Source organism: Hyaena hyaena, unplaced genomic scaffold (genome assembly GCF_003009895.1).
Source record: "Hyaena hyaena isolate Hyena2069 unplaced genomic scaffold, ASM300989v1 scaffold_422, whole genome shotgun sequence".
NCBI classification, from domain to species: Eukaryota; Metazoa; Chordata; class Mammalia; order Carnivora; family Hyaenidae; genus Hyaena; species Hyaena hyaena.
The window spans coordinates 795,650-814,556 of record NW_024081056.1 but is presented as its reverse complement, the minus strand read 5'-3'; the positions used below and the strand labels follow the sequence as shown (position 1 = coordinate 814,556).

The 18,907-nt window shown below is 38.7% G+C and overlaps 1 protein-coding gene across 1 annotated transcript in view; it reads left to right on the top strand.

Annotated features, from left to right (window-relative positions):
* The window catches only part of PTPRD (protein tyrosine phosphatase receptor type D), a 533,426-nt gene that overhangs the window by 115,874 nt on the left and 398,645 nt on the right, over window positions 1-18,907 (top strand). The window contains exon 2 of the mRNA XM_039252611.1: window positions 466-632. Within this exon, the coding sequence (XP_039108542.1) occupies window positions 569-632 (64 nt within the window). The 5' untranslated portion in view covers window positions 466-568. The remainder of the gene's footprint in view (window positions 1-465; window positions 633-18,907) is intronic.

Below are 18,907 nucleotides of genomic sequence, written 5' to 3'. Positions count from 1 at the left end.
AACCTCTCCTATTTAGCTGGAGAAGTTGAATTAGCCCTGTCACTTCACCCTGTGCCAAGAAAGCAGCTTCCATTATTCTGTCAATAATAGACTTTTATCCGGCACGTTGGAGCTTCCCTTAAACCTGTATCATGGCATTGCTGTGTTTTCTTCCACTGATGCATTCATGTAGTTTTTCATGAGAAGTGAGATCCTTCTCACACAGCGTTGCCCAAAGGGTGGCATAAGCAGAGAGTGCAATTCAAGGTGGTTGGCTTTAGGATAGCCTGACAATGGGCACAAGATGTGCCAGGGCATTTTACAAACCAAGTTATTTTCCTTGTAATACAAAGGCATCATGGTTGCAATGTCTTGGGTGTTTACAATGGATCGAGTTTCATGGTGTTTGTGGTGGAACAAGGGAAAAAGAGTAAGAAATCTAAACATCCTGTGTTTCCTTTCTTTTCTTTTCCTCTCCCCTTACAGGCTCTGAAAGTGTTCCAGCTGAAATTTCAGATCAGACAGACTCGCTGCAGCTTCCGAGGCAGTGATTCCCACCTGACAGCGCACGCCGCTGCCAAGCTGCAGGATGGTGCACGTAGCCAGGCTGCTGTTGCTGCTCCTCGCTTTCTTCCTCCATGCGGATGCTGAGAGTAAGCCATTCTCCCTTCTCCACGGGGCTGTGACCATAATGATTGGTTTTGTTGGCAGCTGGCACCGGGCTCAGGGCCTCTGAATACGTTTCCTTTGGAAGTAAATCCTGAGACACTGTGGGATCCTCCTTGGCTACCAGCCAGCCTTTGAAAGAGATTATTGACATGACTTCCTTACCATTTCCTCTCTCTCTTAATGCTCCTTTTCTTGTGCATCTAACTGCTCCTACTGTTTTGTCTTCTTCTTTTTTTTTTTGATACTCTCACCAACCCTGGTGGCAAAGATACTATGATACCAATGACATAACTCAAACGGAGTTTAACCAGTTGGTGGTGCCAATAAGCAAATGCCGTTCAGACCCATTAAAATTTCTTTACTTTTGTGGAACTTTCTATGTTTAGAAAAATGCAAAATGTCACATTGAGCCCAATTAAACTTCCAAACCCCTTGTAGCTGTCATAGCAGCTGTTCTAATGTACTGTTTCCGACAGCTGTCGTCGAGTACAGTATTCAAACAAATCAAGCAGAACTGACAACTTTGTGGCTGGGTGAAGAGTGTGGAAGTGTGAGGAGAATTCTGTGGAGTACAGACACCAAAGTTTGGTTTATTGGGCTCAATTTATGAAACTGAGATTGTGGTCAATTAGCTTGCCAATTAATGAGAAGATCATATCTCCTTCATAATTAAGAAATCATTAGGTCTACCTTGTTTACATATGTTTCTTTTACCATCTGGCCTAGGGTCTTTTGGAAGAGATAGTACTGGAAAAAGGCATGTCTCTGGCTTGGGCTCACTGACACGTCTGGTTTTTTGGGACTGGTATGGTCATGCAAGACTTGGCCATTCTCTTTGGGAGCCCCCTGGTGCTATGAAAATGTATGCAGTTAACTTTTCCCACTGCTGACTATTTTGGTGAGATAGATGAAATCTGATTCATGTTGAGGATGTTTCCAAGACAAGGATCCTCTGTCTTGTTGGCCCCTACCTATTAATTGAATTTTGACAAAAATTTCCTCAATAGCAGCCAATTTCTTTGTTTAAATAGGGGCTCTATTTTCTAAAGAGAATGTTCCAGGACTGAAAGGAGTCATGTTAATAACAGGATACATATGGAACACGCATGTTTTAAGCACATTCTTTGGTTAATAATGTATATAGTCTCCTAATTAGTACTTGGGAGTGTTGGTTTAAGGTGAAGCCAAGGAATGTTTAGGACAATGCCAGCAAATAATTAACTGGGAAAAGACCCAAATGAAAGATGCTCTTGTTTTTTTAAAACCATTTATGTCAGAGTCTATTTTAAAATTGTAATCTAAATTTAGTTTAATAAAGAAATCAGGCATATGGCTTTATTTTTCTGTTTTGGCTAGAATGAAAGAGTACGTTGTTTTACAATTGTTAATTTTTGGCAAAAGCATATCAGCACTCTGGGAATCCACTTTAATTTCATATCTCAGTTAGAGATTTTCATAAAGTTATTAGAGATAATTGTCATCTATCCACAGAGTTATCCTTCCAGATAAGTAGAAATGTTCTTTTACTGAGCAGCTATACTTTTGCTTAAATCTCTGGTGGAAAGTGGCAGATAGATGTCAAGTATTCTTAAAATTATGTTAGAGTGGGGGCTCCAGGGTGGCTCAGTTGGTTGAGTGTCCAACTTCGTCTCAGGTCACAATCTCACAGTTCGTGGGTTCAAGCCCTGTGTTGGGCTCTGTGCTGACAGCTAACTCAGAGCCTGGAGCCTGTTTTAGATTCTGTATCTCCCCCTCTCTCTGACCCTCCCCTGCTCACGCTGTCTCTCTCTCTTTCTCTCAAAAATAAACAAAACATTAAAAAAATTCTTATTAAAAATTACGTTAGAGTGGGAGCAGGAGAGGGGCAGAGAGAGAGGGAGACAGAGAATGCCAAGCAGGCTCTGCACCATCAGCACAGAGCCTGATGCGGGGCTTGATCTCCAGAACAGTGAGATCATGACTTGAACCGAAATCAGGAGTCAGATGCCTAACCAACTGAGCCATCCAGGCATCCCTTAAAACAGTGTTTTAAAATACAATCTACAGTCCAGATGATCATCACCTACTCCTTACCCTCCTCCTCCCCTTCTCCCTCTGCACCCCCCTTCACTGTACCTCCTCTACAGCAGCTTTGCAAAAGGAAAGCAAATCCACATTAGCCCCTTTTCGTTAAATTAAGATATTTCCCAGGTTGTATGTTTATATGATATCAGCTTTCAACCTCAAGACGTAACCTGAAAAAAAAAATACATTCTCTCTCACTCCCCCCATTGCAACTAAAGAAACTTTGTCAAATTAATTTGTTAGTTTTTTTTTCCTTGTCTACTCAGCTTTAATTTAATACCTCTTCCCTTTAGCAGATTCATTTGGTGCTGTTGAATAGAATAGTGTAACCTGAGAGTTTCTGGTGAAAGAGAAAGAATTGGCTGTATTTTTTGAGGTACCTTTAGAAAGAAGAAAGAGCATCCCTCATTAATCTATTGGAGGATATTTGTAATACAGGAAAGCATATGGTAGAGCTGGAGATAAGACTTTAGTCACTGAAGGATGTTCAGACAATCAGGAAAGTTCGATCTGGATTATAACCTATTAATTTTTAAATGTTTATTTGTTTTTGAGAGAGACAAGAGTGTGAGCAGGGGAGGGACAAGGAGAGAAGGAGACACAGATTCTGAATCAGGCTCCAGGCTCTGAGCTCTCAGCACAGAACCAGATGGCGGGCTCAAACCCATGAATTGTGAGACCGTGACCTCAGCCAAAGTTGGACACTTAACCGACTGAGCCATTTAGGTGCCCCTGGATTATAACTTACTAAATTGGGCCATTATCTTCTCATAAAACACTGAAAAAACCCAGACATAACGAGCACTGGAGAAAAATTAGATTTTTCCATCATCATCTAAATACAATACTTCTCAGGCTTCCAGCACCTGGGTTACTGGTTTGTTACCCTCTGCTTTCATTAGCACCTTTAGTCATATTTTCTTTTTCTTTTACCTAACTGTATTTTGTATTTATACAAGGAATCGAGAGTTATATTTCAAAATTTAATAGTAGCTTATCAGAGCCATTTGAGAACTAGGAAATAATTTTTAAAAATGTGTTCTCCCATTTGAGAAAGAGGCCTGTATGGGGGTGGGGAATGGAAAGAGGCCACTCTAGTTTACCATGATAATTTAATGTGTTCTGCTCACTGCCTTTTGAAATGATTAACCCCAAAGAGACAAGGAGTCAGGATTTTCATCTGCTGTGTGGAACATTATAGTAAGTGCTAGGTGTGATGTTGCATTAAGTAGGAGAGCTCTTATGAGCCTTGGTTCAAATCCAGGTTGAAAAATTGTGATAATATCTCTTTAGCAGAAAATTATAGTCTTTGCCATTGCCAATTTAAAATGCCCCACAGATCCCCACTATTATTTTAAAAGGCTAGATATGTGCATGAATCTTATTTCTTTTCATCCTTAGGTCTTGAGTGCTTGAAATGGTTTTGCTTGTTGTTTTTTGAGTGTGTGTACTTATGGTAGAGTGGTAGTCTCAGTGTGACTCGTGTTTGAGCATTAACGTTAGTCCTTCCTCATGTCAGGCCGGCCAGGTTTCTGGTTTAAGTGGTGGTCTGGTTGACATTCATTCTGGTTTAGGCAGTGGTCTAATTGAAGTCAAATTTTGGTTCAAATGTGGTCTGATTGAGGTCAATTCAGTGATAACTTGCATGCAAATTAAAGGTATATTTATATTAGTGTAGTCCTGGGGTGGGTATTTTACTTTTGGCTGAGTTTCCATAGTAATTTGGGGTAGTTTTATTTCATGTGTAGCTTTAGTTTTCTATTTACTAGTCATTTTCTGTTTTTTTTGTTTTTTTTTTTAAACTAAATGCAGGCTATAAACCTGCATTTAGCACCTTCTTTCACCAAATTGGTTTCATATTAATGAAATCACTTACTGCCTAGTATTGCAGTCTAGATCTGAGTTTCTACTTTGACAACTATAATTTGATGTGGATGTTTATTGGATCTTCATTAGAAACACAACTTTTGATAGTTTAATTTCTCAGATGGCTTAGTTCACCCATTTGCTGTTGCTTTTCACATTTTTCCATATCAGATGGTGAGTACATCCTCATTTTCCTCCCTTATTGTAGGGAAGCTTCCTTTAGTCCCTGTCTATCCACTATGTTTGTGTCTTACGTGAACACAATTATTTTTTCCCCTCTTTTGTAGTGTATCACTATATCTAGTGAAACTTCTTTATTTTTTTTGCATTGTTAAGAAAGTGAGCTCTAAAGACAGACTCTGGTTTTAAAGTTCTGGCTGTCATTTGTAACCTGGAGCATGATACAACATGCTCTTTGCCTCAATTTCCCTAAATTTAAGATGTGACTGATGGTGATGATGATAATGATGATGATGACTGTATAATAGAGAACCTACCCCTGGGTTTGTGAACATTGAATGAGTTAATGTAGAACACAGATCAGCACATCATAGGTTTTTAATAAACACTGGCTGTTATTATGTCATAATTTCAAAAATAAGTAGCCAATATTTTTATTGAGCAGTTGTGTAAAGTATTATGCTAAAATACTTTTTATTTGACCTATAGATTATCAAGATTTTGGTGTGTGATAAACCACGTTTTCTTGCTGCAAATTAAAAGTCCTAGCTTGCTTCTTTATAAAGTTCTATACATAAGAGATTCTTAAAACTCTTGTCCTATGAATTAAACTGAATATTAAGGGGGAAAATGATAAAGCATATTGAGTCAAGCTACTCAAACTTAAAAAAAACAAACCTCCACTCTTAAAATTATGGACTTAAATTTGCCTTGGGTCAAATGGAAAGTGTTCCACCCTTCTGTTCTGTTGCTTTTTATAATGCATTCTTTTTTGAGCTGCTCAGAGAGAGGAGCTATAGATATTTACTGTAGGCAAATAGTATAGTATATGGGCCATTGGACCAGAAAACTGGAGGTTGAGGTGAGCATGGTGAGGAAGAGAATGAGTGGCTTTTGATATGGGCATAAATTATTCTGCAAGAAAAAAATAAAAGGAATATAATTGAAGGGCAGGGCAAATTTTTCCTTTTGCGTTTTGCAGAATTACTTCTAAGAAATAACCTAACCATGTAGTTGGACCTTCCAAAATGAGGTTAGAAATGGAGAAGATGTCTTTTGTATATCATCAAAATGCATACCTCTCAGCAGACAGGCCATTTCACCCTGAGAACATTAATATTTCATTAAAAATATCTTTGTTTTCACTTTAGATTATGACTGGGTATGGTTGTGTGTGTGTGTGTGTGTGTGTGTGTGTGTGTGTGTGTGACAAACCATAGAACCATCCTTTAAAAGGTAAATTGCTTTAGTGATGAAAATGTTGTAAAATTTTGAGTGTAGGGGTGTCTCAGTTAATTGAGCATCTAACTCTTGATTTCTATTAAGGTCATGATTTTACAGTTTGTGGATTTGAGCCCCACATTGGGCTCCACAGTGGAGCTTGCTTGGGATTCTCTCTCTCCTTCTCCCTCTGGCTCTTTCTCTCTCTCTCTCAAAATAAATAAATGTTAAAAATAAAATTAGATTAGAATGATGGTACTAATTGAGTATAAACATAACAAAAGCCATTGAATTGTACACTTTAAGTGGGTGATCTGTGTAGTGTGTGAATTATATATCAATAAAACTATTTAAAATAAAAACGGTAAATTGCTACTTAACTCAGCAATTTGGCTGGATGCTCTTTGGTGTATGTATTTAACCTGAAAGTAAGATGAACTGGTTTCCTTTGGCCAGTTATGATCGACATGCTCACTGATGAGAGCATAGAGAAATCCAGTTCATTTACCAAGCTTATCAGTGCTTTCCTTCTTTTCCCTTTCTCTGAATTTACAGATGTGTGGCAAAATAAAAACCTTGCCTTTCCTTCCTCCTTCCTCTCCTCAGTTTAAAGTAGCTAAATTAGCAGCATCCAGCTGTCTGCAGCAAGGAAAATATTCCAGCTATTTTACTTATCCTTAAGCTCCATTGCAGAGTATTTGTAGCTTTCTGAATTAATTGCTTTCAGCAAAGCTGTACCTACCTAGTAAGGTTAAAAATATGTCACAAAATCAATGTGTACACTTAAAAACACATTATTGAGTGTAGAAGGACTTGATTTAAAAAAAATATATGCTAAATATGTCGTGTTTCTTATCTCTGATCTCTGTTTATGAGGAGGCCTTTGGCTCAAAAGATAGAACAATATCTGAAATATTGGTGCATTACTTCTTGTTATTGCAAATAGCCTGATGGTAGTTGATTAATCTGCTCCATGATTTCCTCACTTCTTTCCTATTACATTCTTAAATTCTTTAACTTTCCTCACTTAGCTAGAGTACCAGTAACCTTGATTTGTTTGGGAGCCCCCACTCTCCTGCCCCCTGGTCTGCCTCACTTAATTGGGGAAAATCCCCAACCAGAGTCCATTGTGAAATTAAGAATCAAAGACAAAAGTACTGCGGATTGAATGGAAACCAATTATTTTACGTAAAATTTTGTCTGTTTTCTTTTCCTCAGTTTGCTTTAGCTTCATTTATTTGACAAAGTCGTTTTTGTGCACACACATTTGTGCCATATGCTTGCTCCATGGAAGGCTTTGTACAAATATAAAAACATTAAAAATGTGGTTTTGTATCCATTTGTAATCTACCTTCAGAAGTCATAGTTCACTTTTTAGAACTCTTTCAGGCAATATTTTCAGAATTTATCTCCAGGCAGGAAGTAGTACTTAAGACTGTGGACTCAGGGGCTAAAGAATGTGTTCAAATTCTGACTCTACTATATAATTATTCTGACCATGGGCAAGTTACAACTATCTATATGCCTCCCATCAGTAAAATGAAGATTGAAAATAGCACTCATTTGATATGGTTATCATAAGGATTAAGTATAGAACTGCTTGCAAAAAATCTTGAGTTGGATTAAATATTCACTAAATGTTAGTTGCTATTATATTTTTTCTCATTAGCTTGCATCATTTCCAAGTTAAAAGCATCTATGTTTAGATCTCTGTTGACATTTATTATCCCATTAACTTCATAATTTCAGCAGTATCTTTTAAATATGTAAATATGTATCTTTATATATGTTGATGCTTCCAAAGGACATTGATTCATTGGCTCATTCGTGTATTTAATAGTCTCTTTAATAAATGTTTATTGGTCACATTTCCTGTGCCAAGCATTGACTTAACTACTGGAGATACAATAGGGAGATAAAGAGATATGATCCCTACCCCAAAGGGCTTACACTGTAGCAGGATAGACAAATATTTAACATTAATCTCAAAAGTGTATACTTCTGGACTGCATTAAATATTATGAGGGAAGAAAATAGGGAGGTTAGTGCCTCATCTGTTCAGAAGAGTAATAGAGAGCTTTCTTGAAGGAGTGATATATCTTCAATTTTGGAATAATTTTTTTAAAGTTTTTAATGTTTTATTTATATCTGAGAGAGAGGGAGAGAGAGAGAGAGAGAGAGAGAGTGAGCAGAGAACGGAGAGAGAGAGAGGGAGACACAGAATCCAAAACAAGCTCCAGGGTCTGTGCTGTCTGTCAGCACAGAGCCCGACACGGGGCTAGGACCTACGAACCGTGAGATCATGACCTGAGCCGAAATCGGGCGCTCAACCGACTGAGTCACCCAGGCACCCCAATTTTGGAATAATTTTAGACTTAAAAGAAGTTGAAAGACTGTACAGGAATTTCCCATGTATCCTTCACCCAGTTTTCTTCAAGATCATATGTTATATAATGAGAGTACTTTATCAAAATCAGGAAATCAACATTGGCACAATATTATTAACTAAACTACAGAGTTTACTTGTTTTATATCAACTTACTTCTTAAATTTATATAGTTCTATTAAATTTTATCATATGTATAGTTCTAAGGAAATGAGTTTTGAGCTAGTATCTGATGGGTGAATGGAAGCTCAGTAAACTATACCTAAAAGAGCTGTTAAGGTCCAAGAAAGAACACGCATGTGAGCACTGAGACAGGGATAACCTAGTGCATTCTGGGGTCTGAGAGGATGGATGTGCCTGGATCCCAGACAGTGAGGGGAGAGAATTCAAATAAGGCTGGACAATACGCACAGACTGTTTAATGCAAGGCCTCATAGAATTTGTTAAGATCTTGGTTTTTCTTCTAGGAACAGCTTGGGGAGTGAAGGGAAGAGATTTGCATTTTAAAAACATTCTTGTGGCTGCTGGATGGAGAGAAGCTTTGGAGCCAGGCCAGCCAGAGTGGCCTTGGATCTGTTGGGAATCTGGTTGGAAGCTATGGAGATGATAGGGGTGCCGGGGACCAGGGTGGTGGAAGTTAGTGAGGCAGGACAGACTTGACACTGAAAAATGCTTTAGTTGACTATTGTGAAGATGTGATTTCCTAGAACTTGAACCATGAAGAGATCATTATGATTTGGAGTGAAAGAGAAAACCAGGCTAAGAAGGGATAAGTAATCCTTTATTTTTAACGTGGCATTATATATTTCTTTCCAAAAATAGATCACTGTTCATTGTTATAATCTCCTTTTTGGTTGTTTATTTCAGGTAATTTTATTTGAACTTATCTTTATGTTAATATCTGTGTAAAAATGTAGAATCAAATGTACAAAAAAATTTCAATTTAGTTTTGTTCTCTGACCAAAGTTTTAAATTCAGCCTATGATTTTTGATGGGTTTTGCAAAATCACAGCATAATGTTATTACAATCATTTTATAATATGGTTATTAAATGTGACATTAAAATGTACTAAGTACTTATATTTTCAATTTAAAAAGGATGCAAGAGGGTACCCGTTTCTCCACATCCTCGCCAGCATCTAGAGTTCTCTGATTTGCTCATTTTAGCCACTCTGACTGGTATGAGGTGGTATCTCAGTATGGTTTTGCTTTGTATTTCCCTGATGAGGAGGGATGCTGAGCATTGTTTCATGAGTCTGTTGGCCATCTGGATATCCTCTTTGGAGAAGTGTCTGTTCATATCTTCTGCCCATTTCTTCACTGGGTTGTTTTTCGGGCGTGGAGTTTGGTGAGTTCTTTATAGATTTTGGATCTTAACCCTTTATCTGATATGTCATTTGCAACTATCTTTTCCCATTCCATTGGTTGCCTATTAGTTTTGTGGGTTGTTTCCTTTGCTGTGCAGAAGCTTTTAATCTTGATGAGGTCCCAATCGTTTATTTTTGCTCTTGATTCCCTTGCTTTTGGGGATGTGTCAAGTAAGAAGTTGCTGCGGTGGAGGTCAAGGAGGTTGTTTCCTGCTTTCTTCTCTAGGGTGTTGATAGTTTCCTGTCTCACATTCAGGTCCTTTATCCATTTTGAGTTGATTTTTGTGCATGGTGTGAGAAAATGATCTAGTTTCATTCTTCTGCATGTTGCTGTCCATTTCTCCCAACACCATCTGTTAAAAAGGCTGTCTTTTTTCCATTGGATATTCTTTCCTGCTTTGTCAAAGATCAGTTGGCTGTATACTTTTAGGTCCACTTCTGAGTTCTCAATTCTGTTCCATTGGTCTATGTGTCTGTTTTTGTGCCAATACCATACTGTCTTGATGATGACAGCTTTGTAGTAGAGGCTGAAGTCTGGGATGGTGATACCTCCCGTTTTGGTTTTATTTTTCAGTATTACTTGGCTATTCAGGGTCTTTTGTGGTTCCATACAAATTTTAGGATAGTTTGTTCTAGTTTTGAGAAGTATGCTGGTGCAATTTTATGGAATTGCATTGAATGTGTAGATTGCTTTGGGTAGTAATGACATCTTAACTATATTTATTCTTCCTATCCATGAGCATGGAATGTTTTTCCATTTCTTTGTGTCTTCTTCAATTTCCTTCATAAGTTTTCTATAGTTTTCATCATACAGATCTATTGTATCCTTGGTTAGGCTTATTTCCAGGTATTTTATGTTTTTTTGTGCAATTGTGAATGGGATCAGTTTCTTGATTTCTCTTTCTGTTGCTTCATTATTGGTGTATAAAAATGCGACTGATTCCTACACGGTGGGAATGCAAAGTGGTGCACCCCCTCTGGAAAACAGTGTGGAGGTTCCTCAGGAAACTAACAATAGAACTTCCCTATGACCCAGCAATAGCACTGCTAGGAATTTACCCAAGGGATACAGAAATGCTGATGCATAGGAGCACATGTACCCCAGTGTTCATAGCAGCACTCTCAACAATAGCTAAAACATGGAAAGAGCCTAAGTGTCCATCAATGGACGAATGGATCAAGAAGATGTGGTTTATCTATACCATGGAATACTACATGGCAATGAGAAACAATGAAATCTGGCCATGTGTAGCAACATGGATGGACCTTGAGGGTGTTATGCTGAGCGAAATAAGTCAGGCAGAGAAGGACGGATATCATATGTTTGCACGTATAGGAGGATTAGGAGGAACTTAACTGAGGACCGTGGGGGAGAAAAAGGGGGGAAATGGTGGGGGAAAGGGAGAGAGGCAAACCATGAGAGACTCTTGAATGCTGAGAAACAAACTGAGGACTGATGGATGTGGGGGGCAGGGGGGAGATGGGCATGGAGGAGGGCACTTGTGGGGATGAGCACTGGGTGTTATATGGAAACCAACTTGACAAACTATTTGTAAGAAAAAAAATAAAAAGGATGCAAGACTTCACTTTTGTGCTAAAAGCACAGAAAGCATAACAAATATATAAAACTAAATATATTTCAGTTTTTTCTTGTTTATTATTAATTTTACTGATTTCCCCCTCAATCTTTATTAAGGAATTATTATTTATCACTAAAAAGGTCATTTATAGTAACTTTGAGCTATAGTGATGTCAGGTCATTACAACGAAAACTCCCCAATATCTATCCTTTAAAAGTACATTTAAATCACAACAGTTAAATTAAAAGTAATGATATTTCATAATAAATGCTTATTATGTGCAGAGGCTATGGACAAAAATACAACACAAGGTTATGGACAAAAAGTAAATCAACAGTATGACTTTGGATAGTGACATATGCTTCAAAGATAATGAAACAAGATGATGTGCACGACGGTAAGGAGGAGTAAGGGAGGAAGCAGGTCACTCATTTTATATCAAAGAAGGTATTGCTGAGACAAAATACTTAAGCTGAATGATATTCTCAAGGGACCAGCCTTGAAAAAGTGGCATTCAGTGCATCCAGACAAAAAGAGCAGCGATTTGCAAAGAAGGAGTCCAGCATGTTCAAGAGAAAATAAGGTCCTGACAACTGAAGCACACGTGGCAAGAGATAGGTAGGAGAGAAGAGAGGCAGCTCGATCCTGTGGCCCTGTAGGCCTTGTAAGGATTTTGGATTGGTAGGCAGAAATGTAGGGAAACAAATATATTCTTGGGTATCTATCTGTGAAACTTGGTTTGGGTCCTATGAACCCTTACCAGCACAACATAAATATATTTTCTGCAAATAATGCATTGGAGGGTAGGTACAACTTCCTGATCAAATTATAAACCATTGTCTAAACGGCTTAACTGAAATTTCCTTTGTACCAACCAATGTAGATTTTGAACACTACAGCCTTCGGCTAACAGAAGCACAAATGTCTGCTTTTTGCTCTTTATCTCTGGCCAGTATGGTGTTTCTTTTAAAGCAGATTATAGTTTTACATTGGAAACATGTAATTAAGTCTGCATGTCCCTTCATCGATATCCATAGCTGGAGAGGACTGGGGAGGGTAAGTAGGTAAAGCAGATCTGTAATTGGAGGGTGATCAGCAACATTGACTTGCAGGGAAGAAGGGAACTTTAATAGGCCTTTGCTCTGCGTGCTTCCATTTAGTCAGGGTGATAGCAATTGACTCATAAGTGATTCTTAGTATGTATTTCCTTTACAGATGAAAGCATTTAAATAAAAGTTTTCCTGGTTAACCTCTTCCATTGGGGAAAAATTCTTTATTGCTTATGTGATTTAACATATTTGGACTTCGTTTTAAGTCCAATGGGGATATAAAGTAATAAATAGAATAAGGATTATTAAACCATAATTTAAATGTATTTACTCTAAAATAGTACAAGTTGGGGGCACCTGGCTGGCTCAGTCGGTTGAACATCCGACTCAGCTCAGGTCATGATCTCACAGTTCGTGGGTTTGAGCCCTTCATCGAGCTCTTTGCTGACAGCTAGCTCAGGGCCTGTAGCCTGTCTTTGGATTCTGTGACTCCCTCTCTCTCTGACCCTCCCCTGCTCACGCTGTCCCTCTCTCTCTCTGTCTCTGTCTCCGTCTCTCTCTGAAGTAAATAAAACCTTATAAAAAATAGTACATGTTGTAAACAACCAGATTTGGCTTAAATTCTTGCCCTTCTGCTTACCTGGAACAATTTTGTTAATTCTTCTGACCCTTTGAAGTGCTGACATGCCTGATTCACGGCAAGTATTCAAAAAGGGTTTGTTTTCATCCTGTTGTATATACTGTAATGCCTGACAAATGCAGAAATCACCTATCTAGCATTTTCACCCATTGAGGTGATTTTCAGATCAAGGAATTAAGCAGCATATACCCTAGAGCAGCAAGAAACAGAGCAAAACAAAAGCATCAACATCATAGATTTGGGTGTTCCTTATGTGCTGAACTCTACATGAAGTCTCCCCGTGCTGTGTTTCTGCCATCAGTGTACCCCAAGTTTGGCACAATTGAGATTTTGGGCTAAAGAATTCTTTGCTGTTGGGGACGGCCCCGAGTATTGTAGGATATGATATGTAGTAGTCTCCCTGACTTCTACCATTAGCACCCTAGCCTTTGGTTGTGACCACCAAAATGTCTCTGACATTGCCAAATGGGCCCTGGGGGCCAAAATCACCTCTGGTTTTGAACCACTCATAGTGTATTAGCTCTGGGACAGAATGTGGGGCAGAGGTTAGGAGAGGTAAATGCTCCCCTTCTAACCTCTGTGGGATGTGGAAGGAGAACATTTTGGCAGATTTATGATAGACCTTTCAGAAGTTCTTGAAATCAGCTATGCAAACTGGGAAGAATTAATCATAGTTCCATTTAATATCTTTGTGGCCAGAGGCAGATTGTCTGATCTCTTCATGCCTCAGCTTTGCAGTCTAGAATATCAGATAGTCATGGTAGGGTTGTTGTGAAAATTAAATACTTGCCAACGTAAGGTGTAAGGTGCTAGAACTATGCCTAAAACACAGTAAGCACTAAATAAATGTTAGCCATTATTATTATATTATTATGTATCTTATATGATGTTAATTAATTCTATAATATATTATTCTTATTTTAGTAATAAAATGCAGTTTTATCTCCTAACAGTGATACCTTGTATAATTATTTAAACATGTTTTATTTTTAGTCTAATCTGTTCCTGAAAACTCTAGGAGTAAGTAGACAGTATACCTTTTATTATCACCACTTCTCAGATAAAAGAAACCAAGGGTCAGAACATGTGAACTGCCTGAAGCAAAAAGGGGACTAGGTGATGGCGAAGGGCCTAGAACTCAGCTCTCTTGACTCCTTGTCCAGGCAGGAGGCAGATCAGTTCAAAAGAGCAGGTACAAGAGCTCACAGTGCAGGGCAGTCAGAACCGTGTGCCGAGGGCTCGATGCTGGCAGTGCAGCGGGCCCGGGAGGCCAGGCTTCAGTGTAGCTGTCCAGGAGCCTCACTGACAGCCAGAATGACGATTCAGAGTCATGAAGGAAAGATGAGATCATACCCACAGTTTATGCGCTATGTAAGAATTAGAGAAACATCAAATGGCTTTTAGAAAAGCTCCTGTCCCATTTCAATTTTAAAAAAGAAGAAAATACTGTCAGTTTGGAAAATGTTGCATTCTATGCAACCAGGGTTTTATTTAAAATGATTTTTATGTTTCATTAGGCTTCCTTTTTGCTCTTATCTGTCCATTTGATTCTAAATTGTCAGTGGTAAGATATGTCTTCAAGAGTGTATCGCTGTGTCCATGATGTCTCATCCTCCTAGAATGTGACAGATAGGAAATCGTGGCCAGGTATTTTACAGCTCCTCTCAAAGTAAAGCAAGATGACCCTCCCCTTGAATGTGGGTTGGAACTTGATTATACTTTAACCAGTAGAACATTGTAGAAGTGATGCTGCTGCAGTGCTGTGCCTAACCCTTATAAGTCTTCCTTATAAGAGCTTCCTAGGCCCCTGGGTGGCTCAGTCAGTCCATTGTTTGACTCTTGGTTTCAACTCAGGTCATGATCTCACAGTTTGTGGCTTTGAGCCCCATGTCAGGCTCTATGCTAAAGATTCTTGAGATTCTCTGTCTCTCTCTCCTTCTGCCCCTCCCCTATTCTCTCTGTCAAAAATAAAATAAATAAACATTTAAAAAAAGAAGTCTGGGAACTTCCACTTCTACTCTGTGGCACCTTGACTCCTCATAGAAAGATATCCAGTTTCCTTGCAGTAGGGACCCCACGGAGAGGAAGAAATGCCTAGACCACCCACACAAATTGTGAGTATCCTAGGTGAAGGCCCAGGTATATGAGCAAAGCCATCTTAGCTTTCCATCCTGAGTCCAGCTTCCTCCTGGTGACTGCAAGTCACGTGAGTGATGTCAGAAGAGAGGAAGAGAAGGACCACCCAGCTGAAGCCTGCAGAGCAGAATTCTGTGCGAAGAATCTTTGCCTTAAAACAAGTTTTAAGGTGGCTTAAAATATGCCAATAAATAGCTGAAATACATGGTGATTATTGTCATGAAAATGAGGCACCTGTCAGGTTGAGGAGCAACCTTGGACCTGTGGTTGCTTTATTCTTCCTTCTCCTCTGAAACTGTAACACAGACTATGTTCTAGGTAACAAGTACTTAAAAGCAGTTCTTTTCTGGGTAGATGAATACACTGATACTTATGTCTAGAGCAGAAATTCTGAAACCTCTACACATTTTTGCATGCTTTTTGACCAGAGGTTGGCAAATGTTTTCTGTAAAGGACCATATAGTAAATACTTTTGTCTTTGTGAGCCATATAGTCTCTGTCACAACTATTCAGCTTTGCCATTATAGGAAGAAAGCAGCTACAGACAGTATATTTAAAAAATGGGAGTTGTGTGTTCCAATAAAACTTAAAAACACGTGCAGTGAGCCAGGTTTGGTCTGAGTTCATGGCTTGACAACTCCTGCTTTTGCCCTTACTCATTTACAAGTTCTCACCAGATAGTGGAAAGTGGAGAATATTTATCAGCAGAGGACCTTGTTTTAACCTGGTGAGATGAGGTAAGGAAAAAAGACACTTTTGATTAGCCTCTTTTAGCACTTTGCTTTGTTAGTAGTGTTTATTGGGAGCAGATTAATTAGAATAAATAAGTTCAAGGAGCACCTCTCTTGATAAACAGAGATGTTTAATAGCGCTTAACCTTTAGAATTTATGCGGCAAAAGCTTTGCATGTTACTGCACTTTATGTCTTTTGGGGGTGCTTCAGGTACTCGGCTGTTAGTACCACTTCAGATTGCAAACTCCTAAAAAATGAATAATTTATCAGCTGTGGGATAGTTTTCATTGCACTGTGAGCCTGACATTTGGAGCTATGAACACCTTAAATATAGAGAAAAAGGTGCTGGAAATTATTACATTTGCTGAGAATGTTGTAAGGGGGTCTGTAAAGAAACAGGTTTGTAATCATGGGTATTGAATCCTTATACTGGTTTTGTAGAGGCACGCCAGTGCAGAAACGTCATGGTGAATTTGGTCACATCATAGGTACTTCTGGTGCAGATGTACCATTACAGTGCTTATAAATCAAAAGCAAAATAGAACTCTTACTAGAAAGCACCATTGATCCAGCAGCAATGTCCAAAATAACACCAATGATCCAATATGTCAGCAAATTGAAAAGCCTTGATGGGGTGTGGTGAGGGGGCAGTTTGCAACTGATTGCAGTTGGAATTCCTGACTCACATGGAAAAATATAAAGAACCAACTATTGCCAGTTTATCCCGGCAACTAGTAGAAGGTACAAGTTTCCAAAAATGAATGCAAGCATAACTGTATTCTCCTAAGGACAGAGGCTGTATAGAGTTGTATGAAAAAGTAGGACTAATTACATTAAGCAAAAATCTTGGCTGAATATGAAGGAAGCTGACTAATGATTAAGTCTATTTGACTATGGAGTAAAATCTCACGGGAAAGAATGAGAGCCCCACTGCGTGAATCATTTGAAGTAAGCAGCAGAAACCACTGTGGAGAACTACTGTTTCTGAAATAATCAGAGCTGCATCAGCCGAGGGATATAAAAAGATCATTTAGCAATTGCAAAACACATAATTCTTTTTGCATTTTAATTGTTCTGATTTGGAGTGAGAGATGGAAACAGGAAGGGTATTATGATAATTATAATAAAACAATTGCTTGTATTCTAGGATCTATTTTCTCTAGAGAGCTTGCAGTTTAACAAATGGATCTGGTGCCACCATTGGGCAGGAAATAATTTGGCTCATTTCCCTTTGGAGTATTTACCCAGGCCACTGGACTCCTCTTTGTAGCCTAAAAGAAGCTTACACAATTGCTTGTGATCACCAGCATTCTGTTTAGCTAAAAAAGTGCATTGTGTTTTTCCAGTTTTGCTAGTATTCTTCCCTTCTCCCTTTCTGGCTACACATTGTAGCCATTCCAAATCTTAGCTATTCTTCCGGCACCATCTTCGCTGCTGTCTTCCTCCACTCTTATTTCGTGTCCTCTGTGTCCCAAGCACCTGGAGAAAACAAGAAGACACAGATAAGTCAGTGCTTTCAGAATAGCAGGGGAGGTAATAAAGAGATCATGAAAAAGCTGGGGAGTGGACATGCATTAGTGAACATACACAGAGTATTGCCACCCAGCAGGTCGTTGCTGAGTTGGAAAGCAATGGTAACAGGTATGGCAGAGACAGAAAACATACTGGAAAGCATTAAGGCAGAGCTAAGGAGCTTGGAACTTGCCTTGTAGATCAGTGATTCTCAACCTAATAATACTTGGGAATCACTTAGGGCTGAAACTATACCTCTCTAGGCCACATACTGACTCATTAATGCAAAATATATGAAGGTATTCTTTAAATTCTTTAGATGTCTTTAAATTCTTTAGATTTTAGTAGAGAATTAGTAGAGTAGTAGAGAATCTACTAAAGAATAGTAGAATTCTTTAAATTCTTTAAATGTCCCTCAGTTCATTCTCAGGCAAAGTCCAGCATTACCAACTAATAGGGGAAGCCAATGAAATCTTTTAAACTGGGAAGTGATGTGGTCCAACTTGGATTTTTAGTAGATCACTGACTGTTGTGTTGGAGATGGATTTGAGGTTGTGAGACCAGTTAAGAGACTGCTGTAAAATCAAACATAATCAGGGTCATGAGTACCTGAACTGTGGTTGTAGTTATAGGATAAGGAGTTTCCAGATACAAAATTTATTCAAGATTAAAACCTTGCAGGATTTTGTGATGGGTTGAACTGGAAAGTATTGGGTAAGCCGCAGAGAAAAAAACAGCGAGAGAGGAGAACTAGCCAGAGCCATGTACACTTCTTCATGTATTTTTCTTCCACCCCTCTGCCAATACACCTAATGCACTCTATTACGGTTTTTGTGTGCCTCCTGACAGTTATCATAGTTGCCATATATTACTTTTAGTAGTTGTCTAAAACCCTCATTTCCCATGCCTAGAGCAAATGTATTTATTCATTTTACATTCTTGCCCCTGTCCCAATACTGAGCCTAGAATGTAGCCAGTGACCGCAAATTCAATGGCCACTGTGACCAGTGAAATAAAATTCATTATTGAAGCAGACCAGTTCAACTCTTTGGAAATTTTTTGCTGGATCTCAGGAGGGAAGCAAGCACCTAGTCTATTCTTGTCATTTGGGGAGACATGCCCAGGGTCTTCTGATTTTCCTAGAGAAGCTTGAAATTCAGGGATGTGTGAAACATCCCTAATTTTTACATATTGGCTTCAATTAAAAATTGTGAAGCAACAATAATATTGAGGCTGAAGCAAAACCATCTTTGGAATGGATCTGGTCTGGGACCACAAGTTTTCGCTCTCTGTGTAGGGTCTCAATAGAAATTTATAGAATTGAAATGAATAAAATTTCCCATTCCCAGCAGTTTCCAGCCCTTTCTCTGGTTTAACAATAGCAGAGAGTTTAACAAAGCACCAGCAGCAAACATTTGGGCTGATTCTGTTTGTGGAAAGTGAATTAGAAAATGGATTCCATTACCTGGTATCTCACACTAAAATATAAAGCAGAAGGACACATTTAAAGTCCTTTAACTGCCAT